Genomic DNA, 25,246 nt, shown 5'->3' with positions numbered 1-25,246 from the left:
GAATACGAACCACATCCAGGTTATGAAGTAACCTCTCCTTAGAAGAAGAAGGGTTAGGACACAAAGAAGGAACAACTATTTCTTGATTGATGTTAGACACCACCTTGGGAAGAAACCCCAAACCAGTGCGAAGTACAGCCTTATCCGATGAAAAACCAGATAAGGAGGCTCACATTGCAAGGCAGCCAGTTCAGATACTATTCGGCTACTGCAGATGCAATAGCCAACAGGAAGAGAACCTTAAAGGTCTGAATCTTAATGTCAACGGAATGCAAAGGCTCAAACAGAACCTTCTGCAATACCCTAAGGACCAAGTTTAAGTGCCATGGAGAAGCAGACTGTCTAAAGACATGCCTGATTCTAGACAGAGCCTGAACAAAAGATTGAATGTCAGGGAGCTCAGCAAGCCTCCTATGCAACAAGACGGATAATGCCGAAATCTGTCCCTTTAAGGAACTGGCGGCAAGTCCCTTCTTCAAACCGTCTTGGAGAAAGGACAGAATCCTGGATACCTTCACCTTGTGCCAAGGATATCCATGCTTCTCACACCAAGACAAGTAAGTCCTCCACACCTTATGGTAGATGCAACGAGTGACTGACTTCCTTGCCTGAACTAGAGTATCAATCACACTTTCAGAAAAGCCTCTCTTGGCTAAGACTAGGTGTTTAATGTCCACCGCAGTCAGCCTCAGAGAATCTAGATTCTGATGTTGAAAAGGGCCCTGTTTCAGCAGATCCCTGTGACAGGGTAACCTCCACCAAATCCGCAAACCACGTCCTCCGCGGCCATGATGGGGCAATCAGAATGGTCAAAGCTCGCTCCTGTTTGATGCGCGCCACTACACGAGGTAGAAGTGGTAACGGTGGGAAAATGTAAGCTAGGCTGAATCCCCAAGGTACCGCTAAGGCATCTATCAGCTCTGCCTAGGGATCCCTGGACCTCGACCCATATCGGGGTAGCTTGCAATTGAGTCTGGAGGCCATGAGATCTATCTCCGGTGTTCCCCATCTGAGACAAATCTCTGCAAACACCTTGGGGTGAAGAGACCATTCTCCCGGATGGAAGGATTGCCTGCTGAGAAAGTCCGCTTCCCAGTTGTCCACACCTGGAATGTGAATTGCTGAGAGCAAGCAGCTGTGGGACTCCGCCCACTCCAAGATCCAAGACACCTCCCTCATTGCTAGGGAGCTCCTCGTACCCCCCCCGATGGTTGATGTAAGTCACCCTGGTAATGTTGTCGGTCTGGAATCTGATGAAGCTGAATGACCCCATAGGAGGCCATGCCATCAGAGCATTGTAGATTACTCGGAGTTCCAGAATATTTATCGGAAGGAGAGACTCCTCCCGGGACCATTTTCCTTGTGCCATCCTGGCACCCTAAACAGCTCCCCATCCTGACAGATTTGTGTCCGTGGTCACAATCTCCCAGGATGGTCTCAAGAAGGATGTCCCCATGGACAGTTGCCCCGGACGGATCTACAAAGAGAGGGAGTTCCAAGTCGAGCATCCATGGATATCTGTTGTGATAGATCTGAATGATCGCCGTTCCACTCTCTCAGCATGCACAATTGAAGAGGTCTGAGATGGAACCTGGTGAATGGGATGACGTCTATGCTTGAAACCACGAGTCCGATCACCTCCATACACTGAGCCACCGAGGGACTTGAGGAGGACTGAAGGGCAAGACAGGTGGACGCAATCTTACTGTGTCGATGGTCTGTGAGTAATATTTTCATGGATATAGAGTCTATTATCGTGCCCAGGAACTCCGTCCTGTTGCTGGGAACCAGGGAACTCTTTCCTGAGTTGATCTTCCAACCGTGAGATTGGAGCAAAAGAAGAAGAGCCCTTGAATGATCCTCTGCGAGACTGAGCAACGGCGCCTGGACTAGGATGTCATTCAGATAAGGCTCCACAGCAATGCCTTTGGATATGGCCACTGCAAGTAGCGCCCCCAGAACCTTCATGAAGATTCTTGGGGCCGTCGCCAGACCAAAAGGAAGGGCCACAAACTGGAAGTGTTGGTCCAGAAACGAAAATCTTAGGAACTTGAAGTGGTCCCTGTGAATTGGCACATGAAGGTAAGCGTCCTTCAAGTCTATAGTCGTCATGAACTGTCCCTCTTGAACTAGGGGCAGGATAGATCTGATTGTTTCCATTTTTAATGATGGAACACTCAGAAACTTGTTTAAACACTTTAGGTCCAGAATCGGGCGGAACGTGCCCTCCTTCTTTGGAACCACAAAAAGATTGGAATAGTACCCTAGACCCCGTTCTGCTTGGGGTACTGGTACAATAATGCAGAGAGAGGCGAGATCTCTCACACACTCTAAAAAGGCCTCTCTCTTTTCTGGCCTTGAAGACAGGTTTGACAGGAGGAATCTGCCCCTGGGCGGATGGGAACTGAACCCTATCCTGTAACCCTGGGTGACCACTTACAGAACCCAAGGGTCCTGAACGTCCTGCAACCAGGCTTCTGAGAAGAGCGATAATCTGCCCCCTACTTGGTCCAGAGACCAGTCGGGGAGCACCCCTTCATGCCGATTTCGTCTCGGCGGGCTTCTTGCTCTGTTTAGACTTGTTCCAAGAATGAGCCGGCGCTGGGCCTTGTCAGCACAAAAGGGACGAAAAGTAGATCCCTTAGATTTAGCCTTCTTATCCTGCGGTAGGAAAGCTCCCTTGCCTCCCATAACCGTGGATATGATTGAATCCAATCCTGGACAGAACAGAATCTTTCCTTGAAAAGGCAGGGACAACAGCCTCGACTTAGAGGTCATGTCCGCAGACCAATACTTTAGCCACAGAGCTCTGCGAGCTAAAACTGAAAAAACTGACACCTTAGCGTTCAGGCGAATAGTTTGAATATTAGCATCACAGATGAAAGAATTGGCAACCTTCAGCGCCTTAATCTTATCATGTATCTCGTTGATGGAAGTCTCCCCCTCGACCATTTCACACAGGGATTCACACCAATATGTTGCATTTCCAGCAACCGCTGCTGCTGACTGAAAAACAAACCCTGTGTGCTGAAACATCTTTCTTAACATGTTTTCCAGCTTTTTATCCATGGGCTCTTTAAATGATGAACTATCCTTGAGGGGAATAGTTGTCTGCTTCGCAAGCGTAGAGATAGCACCATCCACCTCAGGGACGGTACCCCACAGCTCAAGCTGAGAGTCCGGAAGGGGGAACAGTTTCTTAAAGGAAGAAGGGGAAAAGGAAGAACCTAACCGCTCCCATTCATTCTTAATAATATTAGCCATCTTAACAGGAACTGGAAAAGTCTGAGGCTACCCTGTCCTTGTATACCTTATCTAGCTTAGGAATTGAAGGTTGCTCCTGAAACCTCCATAGTAGCAAGCACCTGCCTCAGCAAAAAGCGCAAATTCTCCATCCTAAACCTAAAATCAGGCTCCTGCACAGCCGGAGGTTTAGATGACACAGACTACGACCCAGAAGGGGCCTCCTCCGAAGAGTCGGAGTGGGCCTCGTTATCGTATAATGCCTCTGGGATTTCCATCTGCGTAAACAACCCCTGGGCTGGGTCGCCATGATACACCCTGCGCTTGGGCTTAGCAGAATGTGGTAAGACATGGATCACTTTTGAAACCGCCGATTCCAGTTCGTCCGCAAAGTCTGATGGCCAACAAATCTCTCCCGAAGGACGCTGCATGTGCAATTGGAGATGAATGCACCTGAGTCGGGATGGTTTTGCAGAGAGACTCTCCCTGCATCTCCGGACTCTAACTTTCGCCCAGGCTCTCACTGAGAGACTGAGAGGACTACTTAAAACTCCAGCCCCAGGGGGCGGAGCCTAGCAGCGCTCCAAGATGGACGTACTAACTTGGAGCTCTGTTTACAGGGGAAACTATTAAGCATACTATCTCCTTAACCTGAGCTGGATAACCTTAAAAACAAGTAAGCTGAAGTGGCTAGCTACTGCAGAAATACTGCTCCAGAAAAAAATGGAGGAAATCTTAGCCATCTACTCACTGCAAGCAGATCCATACCGGAGATGGGGTTGGCGTGACCGCATGGATACAAACCTGCCGACCTGTAGTACTTTTTCATACAGCCTTGGAATTTATTAGCAGCAACAGAGCAAAGGAGTTAAGAGCTGAGGGAATTGTGTGCTTCACGGAGTGCAGTATGTAAAGGGAGATGTGAATGGTTGAGCCGCCAGGTTTAGGATCGTTAAGCTGTCTCATAACCGCATAGTCCCACTGATATTAGCATAAACTCAGCTACGCTCACATCACAACCCCATCCATACTCTATGTGCCTTAAAAATTACTTGTATTTGGAGTAAGGAATAGGCCGCATCTGTGTGGCGGAGTCGCCATCTTGCCAAGTGATTCCTCTGCATGGCCCGAGTACGGCAGCACCACGGTCTTCCAGCCCATCAGGAGAATTAAAAGGAGCTGTAACTACATTAAAGCATCTTCAGGATAAGCACCTACACTGAAGCATACCTACAATGGAGGTGACAGCAATCATGCTTCTAAAGGAAATGGAAGAGAGACTGAATAGCCATTATCTCGAGCTCCATACAGTCCTCACAGAGGATTGGAACTCCTTAAGAGCTATCTGTGACCCTTCATCTGACATACTAGAGCCCTCAGCAGAGTTCCTAGCGACCCACCAACTACCCATGGTTCATGAGACCCCAGTACACAGATCTACCGAATTGATATTCTCCGGTGTCTCTTACTATAGCCTCATAGCAGATACGGCTAGCCCGGGAAAGTCCCTGATTACTATTTTAGAGATCACAGCCGGTGGAGGATACATAGAGGATTACCCTGCAAAGTTGGAAGGTACAGGCGATTCATCAGTCAGCAGGGAACATGGGACAATTAATCTCATGATTGCAGATGAGATAGAAAATTGTGAGCTGGGATTGCAGCCTTATGCCCCTCTGATCGCTGTACCTATGATGAAACGCCCATTGCTGTTACACAATACAGTTAGTATGTATGGTCCACAGAGGGTTCTTCAACAGACTTGTTTGAGACTCTTACAGTTGTATTATAATGATAATATCCTAAATGCTCTGAGAATTGGAGTCGGCTAGAACTCTCAGTTTTATCACTGTTCATTGGAGTTTAATGTTTTTCAAAATGTTCTATTGATTTCTCTCCTTTTATATTTCTTATTTATTTTTCAGTATGCTCCTATAGCAGTTTCCTGATATCTTTAGCTCACTTATTATTACTATATAGGAGGTTCGACCCTAGACTAGCTAAAGTAAGATGCTTTATTTAGAAGAACCTATGGGAATCCTATGTACGACCCTCAACTAAACAAGTTACTGCACTCTGTTCAACTCCTCCTCTACAAGACACCTTAAGCTCTAATGTTTGTACATAATATACAGTTTCTTCAGTTATACCCAGATAACACGAAAGTATAACATAATACTATAAATGATACCAACAGCCTGCGTTTTCACTAAAACTATTTAAAACACATAGGTGCACAACGCCTCCTATCGGCTAATGAATGGGAACCACAGATGGGTTCACGTAGTACATCCCTTTATATTCTTATACCACTAATAAAAAAGTCAGATATGTAGGCTTCCCCATATAATAGTGCCTAAACAATTCTGCTTCAGAATGTGAATATCTTTAGATAAGGGTAAGGAGTAGTCTTACACGTATATATAAGCTTCAATGTTTACTCATCTCCCCTAGGTCACTTATATGCTAAACATCTGGCGAACACCTTTTTATTTAGATGCCTTGCATATCGAGCCTTGTAGTTAGTAGCTGTTTATCATAAGTCATATTCTACTATGAGCCTCCCTATTACTACAGAACTACACATTGGAGCATGTCTATCTGCTACTCCCCTTATCGGGAGATGTAGCCTGCTATCATAGCGGTACACCCTCTCAAACACCCACATTGCTGACGGGTAAGGATAGTCTGATATCTACATATCTATATTTAGGACATCTCACATAGGGGTGTCCAAATATCCGTGAAGGAAGTTGGTAAACTGGGTCTAGGTTGCTTAGAGCTCTTATTGTTATATTTATGGGTTTGCGGCCGGGACCCCAGAGAATAATAATCTCTCTTGTTACACTTACTACTAGTTCCTTATTACATTGCAACAGCCCAGTTACTACATATTAAGGAGAGCAATACTTAATACATATTACTGATACCAGATAACTATTGCTTCCCCTTAAGCCCTTCATGTCCATCACCTATAACGGAATTCTCCTATTATACTGATCATGTTGTCTTGCTGACTATGTCCTTCTCCCTTTGGTAATGTAGCTATAGCATTTTGAGTTACCCTCGTCTTCATAATATACTCCTACCATACTGGCCCGCCCCCCCCGCCCCAAAATAAAAGTGGCTCTTGCCCACTGACTTTCTCATCACCCCCCAAACCATACCACTACCCATTTTCGCATATAGGTACATTTGTTATATACTTAACCCTTAGGTTCTCATTCATCAGAGGCGACTAATCTTCCTTAACCTTTGAACCATTTACACTCTATATACCTCAACAGTAGGTTTTCCAAATCTATATACCTATTTCATAATATGACTTGCTATACCTGGTAGTGTTTGGTTTACAGAAAAAGAGGTCTTTCACACCTTTGCACAGGTTATTCTTCATCGTTATAATTATCTCTCTATTATTGCTTAATATTAGCTTTTGAAAAGGACAATCTATATCTACTGTTCTAAACTTTTATTGTGGCATTGTATTATGTATTTAACCTTTGCAGATGGACTTTTGTATGTTACATTTTCCTTCCATCTCAATAAAAAAATAATAATAAAAAAAAAAAAACTCCAGCCCCAATACGAAAAGTACTACCCTCCATAAGAGACTACTCCGAATCCTCAACACTTCTCTGCCATCCTCCTTTGACGAAAGGCAAAGAATGACTGGGGATAAGGGAAGTGGGGGAGGTATTTAAGCCTTTGGCTGGGGTGTCTTTGCCTCCTCCTGGTGGCCAAGTTCTTAATTCCCAACAGTAATGAATGAAGCCGTGGACTCTCCTCCCCTTTAGATGGATAAAGGGATTATCTTTTTAATAGTGTATATAAAAATATATTTAGATTTAGTTAATAGTTAACCATAATTGCTAACCAAAACCCAAACTGTAAAACTAATCCTACACCTAATCCTAATCTTAAAGAGACATAAACCCCCAAATTTTTCTTTTTTTCTAATTTTCTTTATTGAAAATGATAACATGAATAGTACATATAATAGCTGTGTCAGATATTAAAGGGACACTGAACCCAATTGTTTTATTTCATGATTCAGATAGAGCATGCAATTTTAAGCAACTTTCTATTTTACTCCTATTATCAAATTTTCTTCGTTCTCTTCCTATCTTTATTTGAAAAAGAAGGCATCTAAGCTTTTTGTTTGGTTCAGCGCCCTGGACAGCACATTTTTATTGGTGGATGAATTTATCCACCAATCAGCAAGAACAACCCAGGTTGTTCACCAAAAATGGACCGGCATCTAAACTTACATTCTTGCATTTCAAATAAAGATACCAAGAGAATGAAGAAAATTTGATAATAGGAGTAAATTAGAAAGTTGCTTAAAATGTCACGCTCTATCTGAATCACGAAAGAAAATCTTTGGGTTCAGTGTCCCTTTAACTTCACATCTGTCCACAATAATAAAAAAAATCTGAAAACAAATCATGACCATACTCGCAGGTTTCAAATAGATAATATTTGGGAACGCAGCTCCTCTTATACTATCATCATAGCGTATTAACCAGCTTTGAGCGAAGCAATCAAACAGGTACATATCCTTAACAAAAAATTCCCAACAAGGGCGTAGCTGGTGAGAGATATACTTCCTCTCATATTCCGCAATGCTTCCTAAAATACAGATTAGTACGACACTCTATTGTGTTATATATTATGCAAGAAAGGAGGGAGAGAAAAAAAAACACACCACACGATCTCCCCCCTTGCTCCCCTCAATCTCCTAATCTTCTGGAAACCATACTCTGGGTAATGTCCCCATTTCTAACTGCTGTTTGACCCAGCTAGAAGTCTTAAAGTACAAGACTACCTGTCATTGTGTCCCTAAAGGCAATGAGTTAAAGGGACATTATACACTCATTTTTTCTTTGCATAAATGTTTTATAGATGATCCATTTTTATAGCCCATACAGTTTTTTTTTTTTTTAAATTTATAGTTTTGCTTATTTTTAAATAACATTGCTCTGATTTTCAGACTCCTAACCAAGCCCCAAAGTTTTAGGAGAATACTGACGTATACCTACTCCATCTTGCTCCTGTTTGCGTGAAGAGTCTTTTCATATGCAAAGGGAGGGGGAGTGTCTTATTTCCCACTTGCAGTGGGCTTTCCAGCTACTTTTTCAACTGAGCTAAACTGAGAGCTTCTAAGTAAGTTTTTAAACTGTTTTATACTGGATTTTTATATCAGTATCTGTGCATCTTATTCTTTATAGTAGTGTCTATTACATGCAGTTCTATGAAAATTGGTGTATACTGTCCCTTTAATTAACTGTTTCCATTTCCTAGAAAAACGGCCAATTTGCTTATTATTAGGATTTTTTAAATTAAACTGCTCAAAGATCATCTGGTTTTGAACACTTTTTAAACAACTCAGATATTTTAAGTCCTTTGCTGCCTTTCCAATTCTTTAATATCAGCTTCCTACCAAATCAAAATTAGTGAATTAATAAAACTCACATTAGGGATGTTGGACGAATAGTTGCGTAGGAAAAATATCTGGGTAGAGTCAAATTTAAAATGAGTCTCCAGTATCTTAAGCAAAAATTAACTTTTTTTTTTGCCCAAAAACAATGAACTAAATCCGCATTTATCCACACTTATAGCATTTCCCTTTGTCTTGTGCTGTCAGGGTGCCAGGAATCAGACTGAGACGAGAAGTGCAAAAATAATCACACCTTATTAATAGCAAAAAATAATAAAAAAGTCCACAAGTCAAATAACAAGCCAGGAGCCAAAACCAGAGCTGGTAGTCAGACGAGCCGAGTCAGGTGCCAAAGCGAATAGTCAGACGAGCCGGAATCAGGAACAAGGAAAACAGCAGAGTCAAGAACAAGCCAGGGATCAGGAACCAGGAAGGACGTCAGGCAGCCAGGTAATACACAGAAACTCTCACAAACAGGTCTGAGACAACGCAAAGGCAAAGCATACTGAACAGAGGCCCTTTAAATAATAAGTGATGACATCACAATTCTGAGAGTGCATCCTGTCTCACATGGATGATGCACACCAGTCTGGCCATAAAAGGAAGTGCAGGAAATGAGCAGCATCCCCCACAATGCACCATAGTCAGGAAGAGAGGTGAGTAAAATGGCTGCCAGCAGCACATGGAAAACACAACAGGGAAAAAACCCTGACAGTACCCTCCCCTCAACGACTCCTCCCCCGCGGGAGGACAAAAGGCTTATTGGGGAAACGGCCATGGAAGGCACGGAGGAGGGCGGGAGCATGAACATCAGAGGAGGGAACCCAAGAACGCCTCCATTCCTTGAGTGCCAAAATTATGGCCAGTAATTCCCTGTCACCAATTTCATAATTGCACTCCGCTGGAGAAAATTTCTTAGAGAAGAAACCACACGGATGCAAGGAACCGTCAGGCGTAGGACGTTGAGACAAGAGGGCACCTACTCCAGTCTGAGACGCATCGACCTCAAGAACGAAAGGCAGGACAGGGTTAGGATGAGCCAGAACTGGAGTGGCAGCAAAGTCAGTCTTAAGACTATCAAAGGCCTTAATGGCAGTAGGTGACCAATGGAGTGGATCATTCTCTTTACGGGTCATGTCTATGATAGGTTTGACGAAGGAAGAAAAGTTTTTAATAAACTTTCTATAGTAATTGGCGAACCCCAAAAAACGTTGATCGAAGACCAACTGGGCGAGGCCACTGCAGAACTGCAAATAACTTGTCAGGATCCATGGAGAACCCTGCAACGGAGATAACATAACCTAGGAAGGTTACTTGATTCTGATGGAACTCATTTCTCGAGTTTACAAAACAGGCCGTTCTCACGTAGTCTCTGAAGAACCCGTGTAACATCAGAACGATGAGCCTCAAGTGTGGGTGAGTGTATGAGGATGTCGTCTAAGTACACCACAACACACTGTTGCAACATATCTCGTAGGACATCATTAATAAATTCCTTAAAAACAGCAGGAGCATTACATAGGCCAAAGGGCATTACAAGATACTTATAATGCCCGCTCCTGGTGTTAAATGCTGTTTTTCATTCGTGGCCCTCCTTAATCCTAACGAGATTGTACGCTCCTCTCAAATCAAGTTTAGTAGAGACCATAGCACAATTCTCTGCAACAGACAGAGGGTACACCCGGCCCCGAGGAGGAATGGCTCCGGGTTGCAGGTCTATTGCACAATCGTAAGACCAGTGAGGAGGCAACGTACCGGCACACACCTTGTCAAACACGTCTAGGAACTCTTGGTACTCCTCTGGCAATTGAGATACCGAAGAAGTGCACAAGACTTTAACTGGTTTCCGAAGACTTGTGGAAATACATTGCGGGGACCACGACAAAATTTCGGACCTGCGCCAGTCAAGACTGGGATTGTGCTTTTGGAGCCAGGGATAACCCAGAACAACCGGAAAATGCGGAGAGTTTATCACATGGAACTGGAGGGTTTCAAAATGGAGAGCCCCAACAGCCATGGACAACGGAGCAGTTTCGTGAGTAACGAGTGCGGGCTGAAGGAGCCTGCCATCAATGGCCTCAATAGCAAGCGGAATGGACCGAGGCAAAACAGGAATGGAGTGCTTTGATACAAAAAGCACTGTCAAGGAAATAGCCCGCAGCACCGGAATCAACAAGAGCCTGAGTGACTATGGAGGAGTCCACCTAGGAAAGGACAACCGTGACCAAAGGTTTCTCCTTAAGCGGTTCCGGCGACGAGGATAAACCACCCAAGGTCTGCCCCCGACAGGACCTTAGGTATGAGCGTTTCCCGGCTGTGTAGGACAAGACTTCAAAAGGTGGCCCTGTAACCCACAATAGAGGCAGAGCCCCTCCCTCCTCCTAAAGGCCCTCTCCGCAGCGGAGAGACGCATGAATCCCAACTGCATCGGCTCAGCAGTACCTCGTGACTCAGGACCAGGAGGCATGGGAGGAGAGGGAGGCATGGGTGGGAACGAACACGTAGGAGACAACGGAACAGGAGGCTTCCGCAAGCGCTCCTTGAAAGAGGGCCTTTCTCTGAGTCTGATGTCAATTAGGATCAAAAAAGACACCAATGCCTCGAGATCCTCTGGTAAATCTCTGGCAGCAACTTTGTCTTTAATCGCATCAGAGAGCCCATGAAAGAAGGCGGCAACAAGGACTTCATTGTTCCAACCTACCTCTGCGGCAAGCGTACTGAACTCAATAGCATACTGAGCAACATATCTTGTACCTTGCTGAATGGACATAAGTCGTTTAGCAGCAGAGGAGGAGCGAGCTGGAACATCAAAAACCCTTCGAAAGGAGGCCACAAATTCAGGGTAATTTGAAATCACAGGTTTATTAGTCTCACACAAGGTATTAGCCCAGGCACAAGAGAGTAACGAGATGAGAAATCCCACCTTAGCTCTGTCAGAGGGAAATGCCTGAGGTAACATCTCAAAGTAAATGCCCACCTGGTTCAAAAACCCTCTGCACTGAATAGGATCACCTCCATATCGCTGAGGTAGAGGTGCAGAACCGGACATGCTGGTCCAAATGTGCAGTGCGAGTCAGCAGGGTTTGCAGGGCTAGTGCAAATTGATCCAAGCGGTGATCCTGTACATCAATGATGGCAGGTAAAGGTGGATAATGAGCAGCATCAGGATTCATGGCCTTTGCATAATGTCAGGGTGCCAGGAATCAGACTGAGACGAGAAGTGCAAAAATAATCACACCTTTATTAATAGCAAAAGAACAGAATTTATGCTTACCTGATAAATTACTTTCTCTTGTGGTGTATCCAGTCCACGGATTCATCCTTTACTTGTGTGATATTCTCCTTCCTAACAGGAAGTGGCAAAGAGAGCACACAGCAGAGCTGTCCATATAGCTCCCCCTCTAGCTCCACCCCCAAGTCATTCGACCGAAGGTTAGGAAGAAAAAGGAGAAACCATAGGGTGCAGTGGTGACTGTAGTTTAAACAAAAAATCTACCTGACTTAATAGCCAGGGCGGGCCGTGGACTGGATACACCACAAGAGAAAGTAATTTATCAGGTAAGCATAAATTCTGTTTTCTCTTGTAAGGTGTATCCAGTCCACGGATTCATCCTTTACTTGTGGGATACCAATACCAAAGCTTTAGGACACAGATGAAGGGAGGGAACAAGACAGGTACCTTAAATTGAAGGCACCACTGCTTGCAAACCTTTCTCCCAAAAATAGCCTCCGAAGAAGCAAAAGTATCGAATTTGTAAAATTTGGAAAAAATATGCAGCGAAGACCAAGTCGCTGCCTTACAAATCTGCTCTGGTAGAATGAGCAGTAATTGTTTCAGGAGGCTGCTGGCCAGCAGTCTCATAGGCCAAAAGGATGATGCTTTTTAGCCAAAAGGAATGAGAGGTAGCAGTCGCTTTCTGACCCCTCCTCTTACCAGAATAGATAACAAACAGTGAAGATGTTTGTCTGAAATCCTTAGTTGCTTGTAAATAAAACTTTAAGGCATGAACCACATCAAGATTGTGTAATAGACGTTCCTTCTTCGAAGAAGGATTAGGACACAGAGAAGGAACAACAATTTCCTGGTTAATATTCTTATTAAACACAACCTTAGGAAGAAAACCGGGTTTGGTACGCAAAACTACCTTATCTGCATGGAAAAGCAGGTAAGGTGAATCACACTGTAAGGCAGATAACTCTGAAACTCTGCGAGCAGAAGAGATAGCTACCAAAACAAAACTTTCCAAGATAAAAGCTTAATATCTATGGAATGTAAGGGTTCAAACGGAACCCCCTGAAGAACTGAAAGAACTAAATTTAGACTCCAAGGCGGAGCCACAGGTCTATAAACAGGCTTGATTCTGAATAAAGCCTGAGTAACCACTTGAACGTCTGGTACTTCTGCCAGACGTTTGTGTAAAAGGATAGACAAAACAGATATCTATCCTTTTAAAGAACTAGCTGACAATCCTTTCTCTAATACTTCTTGGAGAAAGGACAATATCCGAGGAATCCTAATCTTTCACCATGAGTAAGCCTTGGATTCACACCAACAAAGATATATTCGCTATATCTTATGGTAGATTTTCCTGGTGACAGGCTTTCTAACCTGAATCAGAGTATCTATAACCGACTCAGAGAAACCACGCTTTGATAGAATTAAGCGTTCAATCTCCAAGCAGTCAGACGCAGAGAAAGTAGATTTGGATGCTTGAAAGGACCTTGTATTAGAAGGTCCTGCCTCATTGGCAAAGTCCAAGGTGGGACAGATGACATGTCCACTAGGTCTGCATACCAAGTCCTGCGTGGCCACGCAGGCGCTATCAGAATCACTGAAGCCTTCTCCTGCTTGATTCTGGCGACCAGACGAGGGAGGAGAGGAAACGGTGGGAAAACAAAGGCCAGATTGAAGGACCAAGGCGCTGCTAGAGCATCTATTAGCACCGCCTGGGGATCCCGGGACCTGGACCCGTAGAGAGGAAGTTTGGTGTTCTGACGAGACGCCAACAGATCCAACTCCGGAGTGCCCCATCGCTGGGTCAGTTGGGCAAACACCTCCGGGTGGAGTTCCCACTCCCCCAGGTGAAAAGTCTGACGACTTAGAAAATCCGCCTCCCAGTTGTCTACTCCTGGGATGTGAATTGCTGAGAGGTGGCAAGAGTGAGCCTCCGCCCACCTGATTATTTTGGTTATTTCCATCATTGCTAGGGAACTCCTTCTTCCCCCTTGATGGTTGATGTAAGCTACAGTCGTGATGTTGTCCGACTGAAATCTGATGAATTTGGCCGCAGCTAGCTGAGGCCATGCCTGAAGAGCGTTGAATATCGCCCTCAGTTCCGGAATGTTTATCGGGAGGAGAGTTTCTTCCCGAGACCATAAGCCCTGAGCTTTCAGGAAGTCCCAGACTGCACCCCAGCCCAACAGGCTGGCGTCGGTCATTACGATGATCCACTCTGGTCTGCGGAAACACATTTCCTGAGACAGGTGAGCCTGAGACAACCACCAGAGAAGAGAATCTCTAGTCTCCTGGTCCAACTGTATTTGACCGAGGAATAGAATGAAGGGCTCGGCAAGTAGTTAAGAGTTTGACTTTCTGACCTCCGTCAGAAATATTTTCGTTTCTACTGAGTCTATCAAAGTTCCTAGAAAGGGAACTCTTGTCAGGGGGGAGAGAGAACTCTTTTTGATGTTCACCTTCGACCCGTGAGACCTCAGAAAAGCTAACACAATTTCCGTGTGAGACTTGGTTCTTTGGAAAGTCGGCGCCTGAATTAAGATGTCGTCTAGATAAGGCGCCACTGCTATGCCCCGCGGTCTTAGAACCGCCAGGAGGGACCCTAGCACTTTTGTAAAAATTCTGGGAGCAGTGGCCAACCCGAAGGGAGGAGCCACAAACTGATAATGCTTGTCCAGAAAAACGAACCCGAGAAACTGGTGATGATCTTTGTGGATAGGAATGTGCAGATACGCATCCTTTAGATCCACGGTAGTCATATATTGACCTTCCTGGATCATTGGTAAGATTGTCCGAATGGTCTCCATCTTGAATGATGGGACTCTGAGGAAGCTGTTTAGAATTTTGAGATCCAGGATTGGTCTGAAAGTTCCTTCTTTTTTTGGGAACCACAAACAGATTTGAGTAAAAACCCAGCCCTTGTTCCGCAATTGGAACTGGGTGGATCACCCCCATTGTATGTAGATCTTCTACACAGCGTAAAAACGCCTCTTTCTTTGTCTGAACTGTAGACAGACGAGAAATGTGGAACCTTCCCCTTGGAGGAGAGTCCTTGAATTCTAGAAGATATCCCTGGGATACAATCTCTAATGCTCAGGGATCGTGTACATCTCTTGCCCAGGCCTGAGCGAAGAGAGAGAGTCTGCCCCCTACTAGATCCGGTCCCGGATCGGGGGCTACCCCTTCATGCTGTCTTGGTGGCAGCTGCAGGCTTTTTGGCCTGTTTACCCTTGTTCAAGCCCTGGTAAGGTTTCCAGGCTGCCTTGGGTTATGAAGCATTACCCTCTTGCTTTGCAGCAGGGGAGGATGAAGCGAGACCGCTCCTGAAATTCCAAAAGGAACGAAAATTATTTTGTTTATTCCTTGTCTTAAAGGACTTGTCCTGAGGGAGAGCATGGCCTTTACCCCCAGTGATTTCTGAAATAATCTCTTTCAATTCAGGCCAGAAGAGGGTCTTTCCTTTGAAAGGGATGTTCAAGAGCTTGGATTTTGACGACACATCGGCTGACCAGGACTTTAGCCATAGCGCCCTGCGCGCCAAAATGGCGAAACCTGCATTTTTTGCCGCTAACTTAGCTAGTTGGAAAGCAGCATCTGTGATAAAAGAATTAGCCAGCTTTAGAGCCCTAATTCTATCCATAATGTCCTCGTATGAGGTCTCCGTCTGGAGCGCATCTTCCAGCGCCTCGAACCAGAAAGCAGCTGCAGTAGTTACAGGAATAATGCACGCAATAGGTTGGAGAAGAAAACCTTGTTGAACAAAAATTTTCTTAAGTAAACCCTCTAACTTTTTATCCATAGGGTCTTGAAAAGCACAACTGTCTTCGATTGGTATGGTTGTGCGTTTAGCAAGTGAAGAAACAGCCCCCTCTACCTTAGGGACCGTCTGCCACGAGTCCCGCATGGGGTCAGATATGGGGAACATTTTCTTAAAAACAGGAGGGGGAACAAAGGGAACACCTAGTCTCCCACTCCCTAGTAACGATATCCACAATCCTCTTAGGGACCGGAAACGCATCAGTGTAAACAGGGACCTCTAGGTACTTGTCCATTTTACACAATTTCTCTGGAACCACCATAGGGTCGCAGTCATCCAGAGTAACTAATACCTCTCTGAGCAATAAGCGGAGGTGTTCTAGTTTAAATTTAAAAGCCAATGTATCTGAATCTGTCTGAGGAGAAACCTTTCCTGAATCGGAAACTTCTCCCTCAGACATCAAATCCCTCGCCCCCACTTCAGAGCGTTGTGAGGGTATATCGGATACGGCTACTAAAGCGTCAGGATGCTCATAATCTGTTCATAAAACAGAGCTATCGCGCTTTGCAGGTAACACGGGCAGTCTAGATAAGAATACTGAAAGGGAATTATCCATGACTGCCGCTAATTCTTGTAAGGTAAAAGAGTTAGACGCACTAGAGGTGCTAGGCGTCGCTTGAGCGGGCGTAACTGGTTGAGACACTTGGGGAGAGGTTGACGGGCTACCCTCGTTACCTTCAGTCTGAGAATCATCTTGGGCTACATTTTCAAGTGCAACAATATGATTTTTAAAGTGTATAGACATATCAGTACAAGTGGGACACATTCTGATAGGGGGTTCCACCATGGCTTCTAAACACATTGAACAAGGATTTTCCTTGGACTCAGACATGTTTAACAGACTAGTAGTAAGACAAACAGGCTTAGAAATCAGTTTAATGAAGCAAAAACACACTTTGTAAAAAAAGTTACTGTGCCTTTAAGAAATAAAAAGGGCACACAATTTTACAAAACAGTGAAAAATGCACCAAACTTTTTGAAATTTTCACAGTATGTACCTAAAGCATTGGTAAGATTGCACAACTAACAATCAAAACGATTAACCCCTTAATGCCCAAACCGGATCAATAATAAGCAAACAGACCGGTTAAAACAACTTTAGCACCTTGCCACAGCTCTGCTGTGGCCCTACCTTCCCTTAGGAGTCAGATTTATGGGGAAAAAGCTTCTTATGGGTCCTCAAACTGTAGCAGGAGCCTCCATGAGAAAACAGCGTGAAGATCTAGTCAATCTAACTGCGCATCTGAGGCGCAAAATTAGGCCCCTCCCACCTTACTCCGGTGCTGTGAGGCCTAAAGAAACACTCCCAAGAGTTATAATATTAGCCATGTGGGTAACAACCCCTGAAAGAAACCCCAAGGGTACCTTCAAAGTGTCTCAAAAAACGATATTTATTAGTAAAAATCGTTTGCCATAAAAAAGTGTCAACTTGCCATAAAATAGTGTCAACCAGCATAAATTAGCCCTGATATATAAGCTTGCAATTCCATACTTAGTCTCTGAATAAAGCTTACCCTTCCCTCATGGGGATCTTGTCAGTCTCTTCTAGCATTATCACAGTCTTGTCTAGAAATAAATGACTGAACATACCTTATTGCAGTCTAATCTGAAAACCGTTCCCCCAACTGAAGTTTTCTGGTACTCCTCAGTCCTGTGTGGGAACAGCAGTGGATTTTAGTTACAACATGCTAAAATCATCATCCTCTCTGCAGAAATCTTCATCTCTTTTCTGCTAGAGAGTAAATAGTACAAACCGGTACAATTTAAAATAACAAACTTTTGCTTGTAGAAAAACAAAACTACAATTCTAACACCACATTCACTTTACCCTCCCGAGAGGGAACCTATTGCTTAGAGCCGGCAAAGAGAATGACTGGGGGGTGGAGCTAGAGGGGGAGCTATATGGACAGCTCTGCTGTGTGCTCTCTTTGCCACTTCCTGTTAGGAAGGAGAATATCCCACAAGTAAAGGATGAATCCGTGGACTGGATACACCTTACAAGAGAAATAATAAAAAAATCCATGAGTCAAATAACAAGCCAGGAGTCAAAACCAGAGCTGGTAGTCAGACAAGCCGAGTCAGGAGCCAAAGCGAATAGTCAGACGAGCCGGAATCAGGAACAAGGAAAACAGCAGAGTCAGGAACAAGCCAGGGATCAGGAACCAGGAAGGACTTCAGGGAGCCAGGTAATACACAGGAACTCTCACAAACAGGTCTGAGACAAAGCAAAGGCAAAGCATTCTGAACAGAGGCCCTTTAAATAATAAGTGATGACATCACAATTCTGAGACTGCATCCCGTCTCACATGGATGATGCACACCAGTCTGGCCATAAAAGGAAGTGCAGGAAATGAGCAGCATCCCCCACAATGCACCATAGTCAGGAAGAGAGGTGAGTAAAATGGCTGCCAGCAGCACATGGCAAACACAACAGGGAAAAAACCCTGACATGTGCCCATTTAGCCATTCTAGCTGGAGTGTAATATGCCATGTTTATTATCTTCATATGAGTTTCTCTCCAGCTAATAGAGGCCGCAGCTTTAGATACAAGAACCACACTATGCAATATCATTTCCCTATCTGTGGGGATCTTGACTTTAGTCCAATTGACCATCATATCGACAATATTTCTTTCCCCATGAAATTTCAAGAGTAAGTTATAAATCCGAGAGATGGTGTTTCACCCCCTCATGGTAATCCTTAATCCCCTATGTCTAGATCTATCCCCGTTTGTGGTCTCAAGTTCCCTATTCAGTGTCTGACCTGTAGATAGGCATAGAAACCCTTACATTTTTCTTTTGTGATTCATATAGACCTGGAGATAGGCATAGAAACCCCAAATTTTTATTTTGTGATTCATATAGAGCATCTATTTTGAAACAACTTCTATTCTGACAATTTTTTCGTTCCCTTGGTACCTTTCTTTGAATAGCAGGGAGATAAGTTTAGGAGTGTGCATGTATCTGCAGCATTTTATGGCAGCAGTTTTGTAAGAGTGTTATAATTTAGCATAAGCACTAGATGGCAGCCATTTTTCCTGCCATTTAGTGTAGCTCTCCAGATATGGGCACACTACCTATCTAGATATATCTTCAACAAAGAATAAGAAGAAGAACAATGCTTTGTTTTAATCAGGAATTAAACATTTGGGGTTTAAACCAAACCATATCCTTAAATGGACACTAAAGTCAAAATTAAACTTTCATGATTCAAATAGAGCATGCGGTTTTAAGCAATTTTTAAATTTACTTCTATTATCAATTTTTCTTCGTTCTCTTAGTATCGTTATTTGAAAAAGTAGGACTGTAAACTTAGGAGCCAGCCCATTTTTTTTCCCAAATGTAGCCACCCAATCAGCAAGCACTAGCCAGGGTGCTGAACCAAAAATAGGCCGGCTCCTACACTTACATTCTTGCTTTTTCAAATAAAAATACCAAGAGGACGAAGAAAAATTGATAACAGGAGTAAATTAGAAAGTTGCGAAAAATCACATGCTCTATCTGAATCATGAAAGAAAAAATGAAGGGTTTAATATCCCTTTAACCAATTTAAGCTGTGTTGTAATCTTAAACCAACCCCAGTCTCCAAAACCTGTACCGTAGATTGAGCTTTTTTATGCACAACATCCTTGCTCGGGGAGGTCATGGGCGGCAAGATGACAAATCCTCAAGTTCTCTCCAGGAAATACATCTCCTTCACTCTTTTTTTTTTAAACATGACACCACCCTTGACTTAGTGATGGCACTCACCTAGTCGTCGAGTCTGCCTGTGAATAGTATATTCGCCCTGAGGTGTACGTATTATGACTGTTTCTTGAGGTCTGTCCTTCCAGCCATCCTTCACCATTTGACTCTTTTGTGTCTCTAGGTATTTGGCTATCAGAGAAGTCATCTTGTCTTGGGATCCCAATCCTTTTCTCTTTAGGATGGACTGAAGTTCCTGTACACTGGAGGAGATAGATGTTGGATTGCGGATGTACATTAAACACAAGGGCTTCAGTATCATATGCTATACATTCAGCATATAAGAAGCATTTTAGGTGACATGTTGAGGCATCTTATATGCAAAAAGTGAATACTTACATAAAAAGAGATTTGGACAGAGAGATAAAGAGGGTGAGTTGTAGAGGCAATCAGTATATGGGAAGGATAGAAAATGGGAATTAGAATAAGGGGAAATAAGAGAGAGAGAGAAAGAGAAGGAGAGGGGGAGAGAAGAAAGAGAAGGAGAGGAGTGAGAAAGAGAGGGGAGAGAAGAAAGAGAGAGTGAGAGAAGAAACTAGACTGAAAGAGATAGAGGGATTGTTAAGAGTATATGAAAGAAAGAAGATGAGAATAAAATAAATAAGGGGAAGATGGGAAAATGAGAGAGAATAGGGGAGAGAGGAGCCAAATACAAAAAGAGAGGGAAGAGACAGACAAATAGAGAGAGATAAAGAGAGAGGGAGAGAAAGAAGGAAAGAGAGAGAGTGATAAAGAGAGAGGGAGAGAAGAGAGAGAGAAGGAAAGAGAGAGAGTAATAAAGAGAGAGGGAGAGAAGAGAGAGAGAAGGAAGGAGAGAGAGAGAGAGAGAGAGAGAGAGAGAACAAGAGAGGGGAAACAGATAAAAATAGAACAAGAGAGATGAAGAGAGAGATAAAGAGAGAATAAAGAAGAGGGGGAGAGAGAGAGAAAGAGGGAGAGAAGGCAAGAGACAGAAAACAAGAGAGGAGAAAAAATAGATAAATATAGAACAAGAGAGGGGAAGAGATAGAGAAGGAAGGAGAGAAAGGGAGAGAGAGGGAGATAAAGGAGGGGGAGAGAGTTTGTTTAAAAACATATGTGAGAGAAAATAAGCAGAATACGATGGGGTGACAAAGAAAAAGAGGGAGAGACGCATAGAAAGAGAGATCGAGAGGGAAAGCATATATATATATTTGCAATTTTGACAAAAGAGAGAAATGCATAAAGGGTCATTTGTGCCCTTTTCCTTAAAGTAAAGGCGAGTCTCCATGATGAAAGCGGTATGTGTATGGGTGTGATAGGTTCAACCGTGAGACGGAGAAAAACTTTGAAAGATCCAGTAAGAGGATTAACTAAGTGAAAGTATTTGACAGCAAATCTCTGGGAGCGACTGCATACGACCCTTGAGTGCGGTATATACCGCGGTCATCAGGCAAATTATGCTCAAACGGCTTATGTTTTGCCGCTTTGCACACTAAAAGGACTGTGGGGTGTAAAGATTTCCCTTATACCTTGGCTGGAAGAGCCCAGGATGATAATTGATGCTTGAAAGCAAAGGGAACTATAGGAGCTGATGAACTGGCTCTTAATATCAACAACACCTCTTGTTCTGAACACAATATACTCAATTGTTATAATTACGGATGAACAATCCAAGTTGAGTTTGAAAAGACTTGTGTTGCAATAGCTATAGGGGCATGATATTTGTATGAATAGCATGGTTAAAGGAACACTGAACCCAATTTTTTTCTTTCATGATTCAGATAGAGCATGCAATTTTAAGCAACTTTCTAATTTACTTCTATTATCAAATTTTCTTCATTCTCTTGGTATGTTTATTTGAAAAGCAAGAATGTAAGTTTAGATGCCGGCCCATTTTTGGTGAACAACCTGGGTTGCCCTTGCTCATTGGACAGCACCAATAAACAAGTGCTGTCCATGGTTCTGAACCAAACATTTGCTGGCTCTTTAGCTTAGATGCCTTCTTTTCAAATAAAGATAGCAAGAGAACGAAGAAAAATTGATAATAGAAGTAAATTAGAAAGTTGCTTAAAATTGCATGCTCTATCTGAATCATGAAAGAAAAAAATTGGGTTCAGTATCCCTTTAATTTGATGTATTTTTTTCACATGGGTATTTCTTTGTATCAAATGGGTGATAAACACAATAAAGTGTAATACCCTTTCTGCATTTCTCTCTTTTGTCAAAATAACAAAATAACAGATAATTATTTTTAAGGGTCTACACCAAATCTCCTGAGATTATAAAGGAGAAAAGAACAATACCATTTAAATAAAATAAGAAGGTTTAAAAGATTAAAGGTCGCTCTCCATCAAAATAATAATAATAATAATAATATATATATATATATATATATATATATATATATATATATATATATATATTAAACAAAACCAAATTGGTGGAATGAATATCTTACAGGGAAAAACTTGCTGCAACATCTCAACTCAAAAATTATGGAATTCAATAAAATCCGGGAATGGTGAGACTAAAGAGACTCAGGAGGTATTTAGTGAATCTAGTCCAGCATTGATTGATTCCAATCTTGGCACAGTAACAGGCCAGATTTTCATATCTCTACATATCTTGGCCTGTTAGTGTTGCCAGAAGACTGCAGTTGAGAAACACTGATTTTAGCCCACTGAGAATTGTGTTGGGGAAATGAAACTTGTGTGTGCTTCAACCTTATACTTTAGCACCTCCTACTGGTAGCTGTAGGTATTGTTTTCATGCTGTATTTGGAATTTCTCTGTTTATACTTGGAACACATTTTAGCCTGCAAGCTTAAAAACATGCATTTATTTTATAAAACTAAATTAGGCATCCAAAATTAAAAAGCGCCACACTACACAGTTTCCTTCTGTTGAAGGGGAGGGTTAAACTTCATGCACTATAGCTCTCTCATGTTTTTATTCCTGTGTCACCCTATAGCAGTAGGGACAGGTTCCAAGCCCCATAGCTCTTTGGGTCACTATGCCACCCTGCAGTAAAGGGCCAGGTTCCATATCCCATAGGTCCCTCTTGTGTGCCCAGAGGCAGATTTTTTTTTTCCATTTCTGCAATGAGATTTTTTTTTCAGTGAAAAAAATTCTGTGGGTCATTTTGAAATTAAAGGGACAGTCAAGTCCAAAAAAAAACTTTTATGATTTAAATAGGGAATGTAATTTTAAACAACTTACCAATTTACTTTTATCACCAATTTTGCTTTGTTCTCTTTGTATTCTTAGTTGAAAGCTAATTCTAGGAGGTTCATATGCTTATTTCTTAGACCTTGAAGACTGCCTCTAATCTGAATGCATTTTGACCAATAGAGATCATTAGTTCATGTGTTTCATACAGATAACATTGAGCTCATGCACGTGAAGTTACCCTGGAGTGAGCACTGATTGGCTAAAATGCAAGTCTGTCAAAAGAACTGAAATAAGGGGGCAGTTTGCAGAGGCATAGATACAAGTTAATCGCAGAGGTAAAAAGTGTATTAATTTAACAGTGTTGGTTATGCAAAACTGGGGAATGGGTAATAAAAGGATTATCTTTCTTTTTAAACAACAAAAATTCTGGTGTTGACTGCCCCTTTAAATGAAATTGAATTATCTTCAAACAGTGCTTCGCTCTGGTTGTACTGTTAAGGAAGACTTACACAGTGCAACTAGAGCACAGCACTGTTTGAAGAGAAAAGCCTGATGTGGAGCAGCGCTGCAATGAGAACGAACTAGCAGTTCCTGCATGTGGCCTGTTCTGTCATGCTGCATTTTCTGCAATGACATGTCACATCACAGCATGTTCTGCCTTGGGGCCAGTGTGTATCACCATGTGACCCTGCACGGGCAGGTACAGACTTCATATCCTATAGCGCTCGCTTGTCAGTGTCCCTTATGTGTGTCAATGTGTCACTCTGCAGGGGAAGGGACAGATTAGACATCCCATATCTCCCTTGTATGTGTGTGACCATATAACCCTGTGCCATATCCCCCTCCTGTCTTTATTACTGTGTCATCTTGCTTATTGAAACAATAATGTTATTTCATTTATTTCCAGGTCATGATATTAATATACTTACGTCAAAGGCTGGAACCGTACAGATGTCCCATTTATAGCAGTGGGCATAAGAATGGGCTTGATTTTAGGTCCAGCAGTGGTCGATATATTGCTCATGGGTTCCTTGGGGTTTGGAACGGGTGTGATGCTGGTGGAAGGAGGAGCCATTAAGCTAACAGTAGAATGAGGTACCGTTTCATATATTATGGTGAAGTTCTTTGTTTTTCCACCAAGTAGGGGAGATGAAGTTGTTACGTTAATTGAATTCTCCAGCGGTTGAACTGTTGTAGATACAAATGTTGTTCTCCTCTCACAACGTGGCCCCTCAAAGCCTTTTTTACAGATGCAGACCTGCGGTTTGCGGCATACGCCACCATATTTGCATCTTGGGTTGCATGCAGCTGGGGGGGAAAAGAGTAAACTCATCAGCAACTTGGAATTTATGTGTCTCAACCCCTTTTCTAGTAAAGGAAAAAAGAAATTTAAAGGGACTTTCCGGTCAAAATTGGAATCCAATGTATTAGCGAAAATGCTTCTAATAAAAGCTATAGATGTTTCAAATGTGTATTTAAGTATGCAACGTGCACCAGCATTATAAACACAGTACTTGCTCAGAGAGTCTAAGGTGTTTGTACCATCTGGTAATGACACAATTTGTTAATTGCTGACATTATACAAGCCCTACTGGGGCTCTGAGCAGCTGCAGTATTTAAAATGCTGGTGCACTGAGAATATCTAGCTATGCTTCACATGCACGTGCAAAGGAAAATGCTAACACTAAAGCAGTGATAACCTTTACTAGAAAGCATTTTTGCCAATACATCTATTTTTTTTAATATATTTATTTTTCAAATACATGATGGCAATGTTCATAATCAAATAATTCATAATAATGTGTTATATAACGGATAGAAAGAAACAGATAAATAATAAATACAGAGTCTTAAAGTGAATGTCAACTTTCAAGAATGAGTGCCCAGTTTTTAAAAATCTTATTAAAAACAGGGACACTTTCATTCATAAAAGTTTACATTTCACCCGTATTGTTAAAATACATTCCTTACCTTTTCTTCTTGAAGCTGTACCAGCGCTTCACCAGCCCATCGCAAGCCTTTTCATACATCAGCAATGACGAATCCGGCTTCCTCCAATCACGCAATTATTCCCCTGGGGGGGTAAGCCGTTATTGGAGGATGCCATATTGGTCATTGCTGACGTATGAAGTGACGAGCGGCAGGAGGGGGAATCGCTTCTCCATCTTCAAGAATAAAAGGTAAATATGTTTACAAAATGGGTGAAATGTAAACGTTCCTGAATGAAAGTGCCCCTGTTTTTAATAGTATTTTTAAAAACCGGACACTCATTCTTGAAAGTTAACATTCACTTTAACATGGGAGGAAAAACTTGTATTAGTTTGTAGCGACTCATTATTGTTGGGATTTTCCCACTAAAACATAAAAAGAACAGACCAACAAAACGAAAAACAAAACAAAAAAACAAAAACACAAAAAATAAAATAAAAAACACCCTCAATAAAAAACTTGTCGCCATAGTAGAGGATAGGATTCTGATTGAATCAATTCTAGGAATGTGGGGGAGTGCCAAAATTTATAAAGGAGTTGGATTTGACTTTCTGGAGGTAGAGACATAATTACTCCATCCCAATTAGAAAAAAATGCACACATCTTGTTCTCTGAGTATATCAAGGGATCGTGTTGGTCTATAATCAT

At 42.7% G+C, this 25,246-nt stretch overlaps 1 protein-coding gene across 1 annotated transcript in view; it reads right to left on the bottom strand.

Moving 5' to 3' along the window:
* Positions 1-23,756, bottom strand: part of LTBP4 (latent transforming growth factor beta binding protein 4) — a 705,095-nt gene extending 681,339 nt beyond the window's left edge. Inside the window, exons 1-2 of the mRNA XM_053721790.1 lie at positions 23,539-23,756; positions 19,485-19,681 (exon numbers count right to left, since the gene is read on the bottom strand). Coding sequence (XP_053577765.1) covers positions 19,485-19,681; positions 23,539-23,684 — 343 coding nt within the window. The 5' untranslated portion in view covers positions 23,685-23,756. The remainder of the gene's footprint in view (positions 1-19,484; positions 19,682-23,538) is intronic.
* Positions 23,757-25,246: the final 1,490 nt, after the last annotated feature.

Source organism: Bombina bombina, chromosome 7 (genome assembly GCF_027579735.1).
Source record: "Bombina bombina isolate aBomBom1 chromosome 7, aBomBom1.pri, whole genome shotgun sequence".
NCBI lineage: Eukaryota > Metazoa > Chordata > Amphibia > Anura > Bombinatoridae > Bombina > Bombina bombina.
Note: the sequence above shows the minus strand (reverse complement) of the source record. Positions and strands in the feature narration are given on the sequence as shown.